Genomic DNA, 12329 nt, shown 5'->3' on the forward strand with positions numbered 1-12329 from the left:
GTATCAGTATGAAATGATGGATGTTGACTAAACTTATTGTGGTGATCACTTTGAATATATGTAAGTTGAGTCATTATGCTATACACCTTAATCTTATCAGTGCTGTATGTCAATTATATCTCAATAACACTGAAAAATTTTTTCTATTACTTACCTCTTACTATTAACTCCTCTATTACTTATTAATGCTTTCTATACAATGTTTTCACACACATTTTCATTCCCCTACATAGTATAGCTTTTGAGGGCCCTATGTATTGTACTTTGTCTTCACGTGCCATTTCCTCCATAAATATATTAAAATGATGTTTTATGACTGCATTGGTATAAAGATGAATGTATGAAAATTTTATGTATTAAAATATTTTCTTCAACTTAAAAGTTCTTTTTTTTCTCTCTCTCTCTTCTGATTTTAAAAGATAGTAAAACATTCTCAAGGTCCCTTAAAGTGTGCTGGGCCCCCGTGGGCACTGATGGATGGAATTGTCCCGTCTGTCTAGGAAATCAGGCAGAAGCTATGACAAACACTTCCCAGTTTCCTTCTGTTGATTATTAGCCTTTGTGTTTATGTGTGAAGCACATGTGGGCCTTGCTGCCACTGTCCTCTGGGGTAAACTACAAACCCGTTTGTTCTAACCAACTCCTCAAGCATAGAAGGAACCCAAATGGAGTTACCCTGTGTATTAGTCAGGATTCTCCAGGGAAACAGAACCAATAAAATGTCTACATATAGAAAGAGATTTATTTTAAGGAACTGGCTCATGTGATTGTGGGGCTGGGAAGTCTGAGATCTGCAGAGTAAGCGGGCAGGCTAGAGGCCCAGGGAAGAGCTGATGCTGCAGCCCTGAGTCCAAAGGCAGTTTGGAGGCAAATTCCCTCTTCCTCGTGGAACTCAGTCTTTTCTCGTAAGGCCTTCAAAAAACTGGATGAGGCCCACCCACATTACAGAAGGTAGTCTGCTTTACTTAAATCTACTCATCTAAATCTTTTTTTTTTTTTAGTTTCAGGTATACAAAACTATGCAATAGTTATATGTTTTACCCCTCACAAACTGACAACCCCCTCCCCCAATCCAACCACCCCCGATATCATACATATGTATTACAATTCCATTGACTCCACTCCCCACACTCTACTCCATATCTCATGACTATATATATATTCAATTATAGTTGACATACAATAGTATTCAACGTCAGCTTCAAGTGTGATCAAGCCTCTACACTGTCCATGAAGTGGTCTCCCTAACAAGACGTGACCATCAGACACCCTACAAAATATTTACAACATTATTGATTATATTCCCCAAACTGTCTTTCATATCCCCATGGCAATATTGTTGTTACCAATTTATGCTGTCTAATCCCTTCCCTTTCTCCCTCATCCCCACCCCTTTCCCAACTAGCAACCATCAGTTTTTCCTCTATATCTCTGTCTACTCATCTAAATCTTAATCTCACCTAAAAAATACTTTCACAGTGACATCTAGATTGGTATTTGACAAAATATTTAGGCCTAAACAAGTTGACACATAAACTTCACCATCATAAGCCATATTTTCAAAAGAATATGACCTCGAGGTTGGTTGATACCAGGCTATACATGAGATTACAAAAATTTTCATGCAAATATTGCTGTCAGGCTAGGGAAGGAATAATTTGTCTCAAGGTCAAAATGATGCGAAACAAAACTGTATCACCTGTGTCTTGAAAAAAATCTAACTTTGTAAACTTGAATATATCTAAATATTTTCATTTTGCTTTTAAGTAAATGCCAGACTGTCCATTTGCCTTTGTGAACAGGAATGTAAACATTCTTACCCAAATGGCATGATTTTTACATCATGGACCAGAAAAGGCCTTAAAATATTTAGTTAACTACTATCAAAAAGAAACATTTTTAACAGCCAATATGGCCAAAACTGTAATCATTGGTTTGAGTAGTTATTCACTAATGTTCTAATTGTCCATTCTAAATAAATCCAGGGGAAGTGTGGCTCCAATACATGAGGAAAGGAGGACTGAAGGGGAGACACCACCAATGCTTAGATGGTGCCAGTCCTCTTGGGACCTAACACCTGAGATGAGAGGTGGGAGGTGGGGGATAATACAAGCTAATTCCCTTGCTTCCCAGGAAGCCTCTTAGAGAAGCCCTAAAGGCAGCACAGCTCCTGGGCGTAAAACAGCAATGACTCAGTGATGTGTTCATTAGGCCTGAGAGGAGCTCCACCCCAGCACCCACTCCTCACACAAGGAAGAGAACCACACCAACACAGCCAGCCCCAACCCTTTGCCTAGCTAACTCCTACTCACCTCCCAAGCTCAGCTTAAATTTCACTTCCTGGGAGAAGACTGCCCTGACCACCAAGTATGAGCAACGCTTTTTACTCCCTCCCTGACTTGACCTCCCTTTGGCATCTGACACATGAAACATAGCTCCTTGAACTTGCCTTTCTCAACTCCCTAATCTAAGCATCTCTTCTTTCTCTTAAACGTCTGACCTTCCCTTCTCAGTCATCCTCCTTCACCCACTCCTCAACTTGGTATTCTCTGGGGTTCTGTCCTCAACCCTCTTTTCTCATCCCCTCAACACACCCTCACGGGCCTACTTCATGTGCTCCTGAGATTGCAACCGCTTCCAGTATCTGATGGCTTGCAAATCTGCATCAAAAGCTAGAGAATCGCAATCCCAAGCCCCCAATTGTCACTGAACATAACGGGCATGTCCTACTGGCATTTCAAAGTCAACATCAGCTCCCTACCCACCATCCAGTAACCTCAGCAAAACGTCCCCTCCCCCGCACCGTCCCCTGGCCTACCACAGCGCCCCGTGTAATTGTGTTTGCTTGTGTGTCTCTCCCTCGAGATCAGCGGTTCTCAACCTTTCACAGGGGTCGCCTAACATATTTTTCGATGGTCTTAGGAACCGAGACACCGCTCCTCTATCCGTCTCCAGGCCCACATGCAGATACGCCCACATACGAGTACCCGGCGACCCCTGTGAAAGGGTCGTTCGACCCCCAAAGGGGTCGCGCCCCACAGGTTGAGAACCGCTGCTCGAGATCCTCATCTGAGATAGCATCTTGACTCTAGCCATGCTCATCTTCTCCTTTTTAAACCTGTATTTATCACTATTTTTTATTTACTTACCGTAAGCTCAATAGTTAGAAACCAGGTCTTCTATTTTGTAACCTCATTGGTTGCAGGCTCATAATTTTTTTAGTGTTATTTCAGTATTCCAGAAAAGTTACAAGAATAATCTAATAAACTCAAGAATATGCTTCACTTAGATCCGCAATGGTGAGCACATTTTGCCACATTTGATTTATTCTTTTCTCCATATGTATATTACAGTTATGAGTGCTGCATCATTTGTGTGCTATCTATAGACACCATGGCCCTTAACCCCTAGATGCTTCAGCATGTACCCCTAAGAACAAGGACATTCCTTTGCATACAACTGTCAAATTCAAGAATAATATATTATTCACCAATTATCTCAATAATGTTCCTTAGAGCAACTATGAATGCATAAAGGTAATTGTCAGGTATCTTTAGTCTGTTTTGTCTGGTTCTCAACCTTTCTTTCTTTCATTACGTGAACAATGAGATAAACTGACGTAAGGCTTCTGATGTGACACACTGAGAAAAACATAACGTCTCTCCTATAGAATTGCCATGAAGGCCAAAAATAATTAACTTGAATCTCATGATGAGGAACCATTAGACACACTGAAATTGCAGGGCATTCTACAAAATGTACTCTTCTTAATCCCATCACCCTGATTCCTGCCTGAGGACCTATATTTGCCCTTGTCATCTTTGAGAACACTCCCTCCCATCATTATTCACAACTCAGCACAGGGGTCATCTCCTTAGAGAGCCCTCCCTACCCACCCTATCCGAAGTAGACCCCACCCTTCACCCCAGCCAATCTTGATCTGGTTGTCCTGCTTTATTTTCCTTTCAAAGCATTTACCATTCTCTTTTTCACCATAAAGTTACTTGTTTAGATATTTGTTTACTTTTTGGTTATCTAGTTCCCCCTCAAGAATATAACTTCTACCATAGTGGACCTTATCTAAAACAGAAACTGCTTTAGAATAGGTGCTCAATTTATAGCTGCAGAAGAAAAGAATTTCTATATTTTTGGTGCCTAACAGAGTCCCTAAGACTCAATGAATATTTGCCAAGTGGGTGACTAATACAGTGATTCACTAAGTAGAATATTTCTGGTTCAGATTTCCTCCCAAGTGCTCATTTTTGCTTAGTCTAAACATTCACAAGATTTCAACATCAAGACTTCCTTTTGTTAAAAAATACAAATTGCCATTTATAAAAATAGTCATGGGGATGTAAAGTACAGCATAGGGAATATCACCAATAATACCGTAATAACTATGTATGGTGTCATATGGATACTAGACTTATGGGGATGATTACATCATAGATTATATAAATGTCTAATCACTATGTTGTACAAGCTAATATAATACTGTATGTCAACTATAATTGAGAAATTAATTAATGAATAAGACTTCCTTTTGGTATTCTCCACTACTACCCATTTCATTTACTCTGAAATAGAAGAGACTTAGGGAAATGAGATATTATAGCCAGGTCTTAAATTGTTCCCCTTCGGACAGACTTTGAGATTAGACTGTGATGACCTGAATATGCTGAAAAAAACAATTCTGCACAAAGCTGACAGAGAAGATTCAAGAGGGAAATCATAGGGCAAATTCAGTCAATGAAAAGGAAGTTATTTTGGTTATCCAGAAATGTAATTCAAATATTTATTTTTATAAACAATATTTTATTCAACCCTAAACATGTAAATGTAGAAAACCCTAATCAATAGTTGTGCTGGTATCAAAAAGAGAAAGAATGTGGTGCTACTGGTCAACCTCAACAATGCGTTTGAACTTCTCTGCCTTAGATCAAAGCAACAATTTCAAAGGGAAAAAACTGGAAGTGAAACAAAGAAAAAAGAAACCTTGGGTAAAGAACACAGCATAAATAATTCCTCATGCAGCAAATGTTACTCCCTTTTTCAATTAAATTTTTTTTAAGTTGTCCTTGAACACAGCAAATACAAGTCTTTAAATTAGTGAACTTAATTCAAGTACAAGCCAAGGAGCACTCACTATTGTTTCAAATAGACTACACGTTATATTTGGTAACACTGAGCAAATATACACACAATCTTTTGTAAAATGGGCAAAGAAAAACTTGCTCTCTGTTTGGTGTGCGGGAAGTTCTTTTCTCCTAGCTGTTCTTTGGCTGCTTTCTCTCATGCTGCATTTTAAAGCCAACTGGTCCAAGAATAATTAGACACCAAGAGAAACTAAGTGTTGTAGTTAAACGAGATTAGATGTGCAAATAAATTAGCTGGTTATCATTTATTTTTTAAACTTTTTATTCAAAATAATTTTAGACTTAGAGAAAAGTTGCAAAATTAGAACAGAAAGCTTCCGTATACCCTTAATTCAGCTTCCCCTAACGTTAAGAACTGGAATAAGTGAGGTACGTTTATTAGAACCAGGAAATTAACATCGGTACAATACTATTAACTAAACTACAGACCTTATTCAAATTTCACCAGTTTTTTCAATCTGGTCCAGGAGTCAATCCAGGCCCCCACATTGCATTTGGTTGTCACGTGTCCTTGGGCTCCTCCAATCACAACTTTGACACAGGGTACTACTCAGTTACTGGGCAGAAAATCCTTTAAGGTGGGTTTGTCTAATGTTTTCTCATGATGAGATGGTCGTCATTTATTTGGGATAGTATGAATTCCTTTTTTATTTAAAACATGGGGAAAATATCTAATTACTTTTCTAGTTCAATCCCTATCAATAAAGTACAGTTTCTAGGATTCTGTCCAATTGATTCCAGTCTAAAGGTATTTATTCCCTTGGGCAAAGGGAAAAAGTCATCCTGTTAACTTTTACATCCATATCCCAAATACTTCATGTACTTTTCTTCTTCTTTACAATGACTTAATCAAGTTCATATTTTTAGCACTTTTAATAGTTCCCTTTCCAAATTTTTTGTGGTTATCAGATATTAACAGAAGCATGTTAAAAATGTTTTACTCTGGGGCGGCAGGGTGGCTCAGTTGGTTAGAACACAAAATCTGAGCAACAGGGTTACCGGTTCAATTCCCACATGGGCCAGTGATATGCACCCTCCACAACTAGATTGATGACAATGACTTGGACTGAGCTGTCACTGAGCTGCCAGTAGGCAGCAGGATGGCTCAGTTGGTTAGAGTGCTTGCTCTTAACAAGGTTGCCGGTTCAACTCCCGCATGGGGTGGCGGGCTGCCCCCCGCCCCCGCAACTGGATTGAAAATGGCAACTGGACTTGGAGCTGACCTGCACCCTCCACAACTAAGACTGAAGGACAACAACTTGACTCGGAGCTGGGAAAAACACAATAAAGTTAAAAAAAATTTTTCTACTCTAGTTGTAGATTTATCTATATATCCTTATAGATTTTTACTCCTGTCATTTTTATTTTATATATTTTGAGGCATTTTTATATGCATATACATTTAGAATTGTTACAACTTCCTGGTAAATGAAAATTTTTATTATGTGATAGAGATATAACTTGTATCATTATAATGAGTCTCTTTACCTGTAATCATGCTTTCATGCCTGAAAGCTATTTTATATAATATTACTGTAGCTAATCAGCTTTCTTTTTGCTTATTATTTGCCAGGTAAACCATTTTATACACTTTTGCTTTAAATTTATCCACATCCTTTTGTTTATATGAGTCTTTCATAAAAAGCATATACCTGGATTTTAAAACATTCAATCTGACTTTTGTCAGTTAAATGAGCATTTAGTCTATTTATATTTATTGTAATTACTGACATATTTGTATTTCTGTTCACCACCGTCTTGTTTTTTTCCTTTCCCCTGCTTTTCTGTTTCTTTTTCTCTCCTTTCTTGCCGTTTTGAGGAGATCTGGGAGTTTTTCTTTATACTAGAATAGGGAGTCTTCTGACTTAAATTCATATAAAGAAATTTGACTAAAGTCAGATTCTTTCTTAAACTAGGGTTTGATTAAAAGGAAGAGAAAAAAAAAGGAACTAGAGCAGAGGTTCTCAACCTGTGGGTCATGACCCCTTTGGAGGTCGAACGACCCTTTCACAGGGGTCGCCTAAGACTATCAGAAAACAAAAAGATATTTACATTACGATTCATAACAGTAGCAAAATTACAGTTANGAAAATAATTTTATGGTTGGGGGTCACCACAACATGAGGAACTGTATTAAGGGGTCACGGCATTAGGAAGGTTGAGAACCGCTGAACTAGAAGAAGGAGGAAATGGTTTTTTAAAAAGTGGAAATGGATACCACCTCACAACCATTAGAATGTGGAGAAATTGGAACATTTGTGCATTGCTGATATGAATGCAAAATGGTGTAGCCACTACGGATAAGAGTATGGCAATTCCTCAAAAATTTAAAAGTAGAATTACCCATGTGATCCAGTAATTCCAATTTTGGGAAAATACCTAAAAGAACTGAAAGAAAGGTCTTGAAGAGATACCTGTACACCCATGATCACAGTAGCATTATTCACAATAGCCAAAAGGTAAAAACAACCCAAGTGTCCATGGACAGATGAATGGATAAACCAAACATGATCTATACATACAATTGAATATTATTCAGCCTTAAAAAGGGAGGAAATTCTGACACATGCTACAATGTAGATGAACCTTGAGTATATTATGCAATGTGAAGTAAGCCAGTTGCAAAAACAAATACTGTAAATACTGTATGATTCCATTACATGAGGTACCTGGTGTAGCCAAATTCAGAGACAGAAAATAGAAAGGTGGTTGCCAGGGGCTAGGGAGAGGGTGTATGGGGGGTTATTGTTTAGTGGGTACAGAGTTTCAGTTTTGCAAGATGAAGAGTTCCAGAGATGGATGGTGGTGATGGTGGCACAATGATGGGAATGTACTTAATGCCACTGAACTGTACACCTAAATATGGTTAAGATGGTGAATTTCAGGATATGTGTATTTTATCACAATTTCTTAAAAAGTTGAAATGGTGGAGAAATAAAGGGAAAACTGACTTTACTTCCTTCATAATTATATATGACCAGCTCTAAGTCCTTTGCTTTGAGGAACTGTAGCTGTTGACAGATTGTATTGCTATTTCCATGTTTCTCATAAGAACCCCAGCAAACAGTTATTCTAACTAACCCTTGTAAGACAGAGAAAAGAAACTTGCTCCAATTCCCAACAATGGTATAAACTGGAGCCATAACTTTGGTTCAGGTCTTCTAGGTACGTGAAAACGCTGCCACAGCGAGGTAGCTGGCAAGCCACCATATGTTTGTAGCTCTGAATCCAAATTCAAGCACTTTTCACCAAATGATTGCTCCAGCTTTTTGCCGACTGATCATATTACTTTATATAATCTGGGAACATTCTTCAGCTCCAGTACCTTATTTCAACTGCATGGCAAAGTTACACTGTTGTGCTCAAAGCTACGTTTGTAAATTTCCACAAAGCATGTTTCTGTCCTCCCTGCTTGAGCAATTACACTTCAATTCACATAATATTACTCTTAGTACGCATCACATTCTCTAGCCTAGAAAAACTCTGCTGGTGATTTAATTAGAGGTAAAGACAACTTGAGAAACATGCAGCATTAAATTTGGTTCATGGGTGATACCATGAGACAGTAATCTGTTTACATGTCTGTTTCTCTTCACTGTAAAGTCTTGATTCTCCACTGAGAGCAGAGACAGTGTCAGATTCATTTTTGTATCCTCAGTCCCTCACCCAGACCCCCAATAGCTGATTGTTGAGGTGGTGGCTGAGGTACCAATGGAGGTGTCAGTGATGGAGATAGTAGTGGGAGGCAGTGGTTGATGTCAAGGCAAATTCCAAAAATGATAAAGAATAGTAATAGCTAATATTAATAAGCACTTATTCTGTCACTCTGTTGGGTGCTTTACATATATTAACTGTGAAATCCCAAAACTATACTATGTGATAAGTATTACGATCCCATGTTTCAGATGAAGAAACTAAAGATCTGAGATATTAATATTATTTTTGCCCAAGGTATCACAGATAATAAGCAGTATAATCAGGATTTCTTGAACCTAAAGCTTATACCTTAAGTCTCTGCACTATTTTACTTCTTCATACAGTTACATACTATTCCTGTTTTGTATTTTAATGTTTTTCAATGCATCATCTTACGGTAGGAAAAGTACTAAACTTTCAGAAGAAAGACATGTATGTTCCCCACTCCATCACTTGCTAATTGAGCACGCCATTTCATCCTCTATATAATGGGAAATTCCTGCCTAGCCTACGTGACTTGTAAGATTGTCTCAGATGAAGTAGCTTGTAAACTAAAAAATTAATTGTAATAAATACTGGATGTTCTGCTTCTACTTTTATTCTCAATAAAATTTAGGTCTTTCAGGTCAATTAAAATCTTAAGTTTGGTGAATATTTTCCTTTATGTATGTAGTAAAATTTATCCTAAAAATCTCAATATGAATCTGTAGGATTACTCAATATGATCACTCTTTTTATTGCTAAAACTTATTTTTCCACCTTTACAGTGGAAAACTCTGACAGATACTACCAATTGGGAACATCACCAATAGTGGGACAAGCTGACATGCACTTAGTGTGATGCACTGAGACACATCACTTATATAGTATTCCTACCAAAAATCTAACCATGAAAAACAATCAGATAAACCTATTTTATTACAAAACAAATGACCTACACTCTAAAACGTATCGAAGACAAACAAAAACCGAGGGATGATTCCAGGTTTTACAGAGACTAAAGACACATAACAACTAAATACAACGTGTGATTCTGAAATAAATAAAAAAATTTGCAGTAAATGGCATTATTGGGACAACTGGCAAAATTTTAGTAGATAGTGTACATTAGATAATATTATTGCAACAATGTTAAACACCCTGAATTTGATCATTATATTTCAGTGAGAGAATGCCCTTATTCTTAAGAGACAGATACACACTGGAGTATTTAGGGATTAAGAGCCATGATGTCTGTAATTTACTTTCAATCGGTTCTCCAAACAAATATAAATAATATAAAAATACTACATACTTATGCATGGGCTAACATTCTTAACTCACAGAGATCACCATATTGGGATAAAATATGCAAATGTCAAATGGAAGAAAAATTTGTTTTATTTGTACAAGATGGTACTAATTTTCCACAAACATGCCAAGAATCAGAGAAATCTAAATATAGATTAGAAATAAGGCACTTTTGGGTCAGATGTAAAGAAGGCAACAATCAAAGCTGCTGAATATTAGAATTCCTGTAGTATGTCAGAGAAGCCACCCCATGTTTTGAATCTCAGAGTGTCCTCAGGGATTTTTATAGTCAGTGTGTCTAGGCTAAGGACACCTGTTAGGTTAGAAGTTTAGCTGAACACAGTCCCCCGATCTCTAACAACCATCCCTGACACACTCTACGCCTTGTGGGACCCTAATGTCAGGTCCAGAAGGGGACAATTAACCGAGGGTGAGCCAGCCCGAAGTGTGTGTGGGTGTGTGCGTGTGTGGGTGTGTGTGTGTGTGTGGGTGTGTGTGTGGGTGTGTGGGTGTGTGGGTGTGTGGGTGTCTGTGTCTGTGTCTGTGTGTGTGTGTGATAACATACCCGATGCCCGAAAAGTCCCCAATGCCCAAGTACCTCCTGAGAGTAAATGAGTAAATGGATCCAACAACAACTGAATTAATGTCCTGGAGTGATTTGCAACGAAAAGGCTAGCGACTTTGCTCAGGACTGACATTAATCCTACTTCCTCAGATTTTAAAGACAGTCCTCCTAGTCACGTCTTAGTGGCTAAGTCGTGTAAGTCAAATGGAAGAATTATTTACTACAGGGCAGGGGACTGGGGGAGGGTCTACAGGTGCCGGTACGCTGTCTTTAGAACTTAACCCGTTTAAATGGTCAGAGAAGCAGACTGGTACAACCTAAGATTCGGGCGCACTTGGTAAACTCATGACCTGCCCATAACTTCCTAAACTGAACCGGCCGCAGGCACTTCCCGTCCGCTTCCCAGGCGGGGACACGCGGGCTCCGACCTACCCACGCATTCCAGAGGGAAGGTGCACCCCCGGGGCCTCCACGCCCGGTGCGCTCTCCGCCTTGGAGAGGCGGCCCAGGCACCGGCTGGGGCCACCCCCCGCGCGCGGCCCGCGGGCTGGGACTGTACCTCGGGCGCGGGTGACGAGGCGCCTAAGGCGGCGTCGCTGGTCGGGTGCAGGCGCCTGGGTCCCGAGGAGCCGCTGCGGCTCATGACTGCCGGAGCCCCGCGGCGCGCTCGCACCCAGGCCGCCGAGAGCGAGGCTGCTTCGCCCGGAGCCGGCGGGCGCGTCTCCTCGGGCAACCAGGAAACGCGGCGGGAGGCGGCGGAGCCCCGACGCCCGCGGCGCCTGCGTGACCCCGCGGCCAGGCCGAGCTGCGAACCCGCGGGGTGGCCCCGCCGCCTTGGCCTCAGACACGGGTCCCCGGGCGCGGGGCCCACCCCAGTCCTCCCGAGGGTGTCCTCCCGGCTTCGGCGGCCCCATCTGGCCAGGCCAAGGCTTGGCTGAGCGGCGGACACTTGCCACAGCGACGGGGGCACAGCGGGGTTGGGGGCTGGTCTTCACCAAGGACTCCAGCGCGAGCGCAACTCCAGGTCTTGTCCTTCCCTCGGGGACCAGTGACAGCCAGTGGTCAGTGGTAACAGTGCTGGTGCGCGAGGTGCGGGAGCATGCTGACACAGAGGTGAAGGAGCGTTTATTTGGCACTTACTGTGTGCAAACGCCTCTGCCTCTTGGAGGTCCAGGGCCGGCTTCGTGGCTGTGCCACAAGCCCTGCGCTCAGAAGGGTCCCTCGCTGGCTTCATGCTCTGCTGCCCCAGCCTTGACGTTCTTACTGACTTTTGAACTAAGAGCCATACATTTTCATCTTATACGGGCTCCACAACTTGTGTAGCCTGCTCTGAGCGTTCTTGCATTTAACTTCTCAACAACTCTGCGGGGAAATATAAATAACAGTAATACTGGAGTTAATTTACAGCCGTAGTTTCTAATTGTGCAAGGCTCGCATGTGTTCTCATAAAAGCTGTTCTAAGTGTTTCCCGTGTAATTACCTCAGTAAATGAAACAAGGTTGTGAAGTGGGTGTTAGGATTATCCATTTTGAAGATGAGGAACCGATCCCAGGGAAATGAAATAAATTGCCCAAGGCTATACAGTTGGTCGGTGGCAGAGTGAGATCAGACCCCAGCTCACA

The 12329-nt window shown here is 40.8% G+C and overlaps 1 protein-coding gene across 1 annotated transcript in view; it reads right to left on the reverse strand.

The window, feature by feature from the left end:
- The window catches only part of CCDC170 (coiled-coil domain containing 170), an 80569-nt gene extending 68891 nt beyond the window's left edge, over positions 1–11678 (reverse strand). The window contains exon 1 of the mRNA XM_019638896.1: positions 11267–11678. Coding sequence (XP_019494441.1) covers positions 11267–11350 — 84 coding nt within the window. The 5' untranslated portion in view covers positions 11351–11678. The remainder of the gene's footprint in view (positions 1–11266) is intronic.
- Between the last annotated feature and the right edge of the window lie 651 nt (positions 11679–12329).

This window comes from Hipposideros armiger, unplaced genomic scaffold, assembly GCF_001890085.2.
Source record: "Hipposideros armiger isolate ML-2016 unplaced genomic scaffold, ASM189008v1 scaffold_41, whole genome shotgun sequence".
Lineage (NCBI taxonomy): Eukaryota > Metazoa > Chordata > Mammalia > Chiroptera > Hipposideridae > Hipposideros > Hipposideros armiger.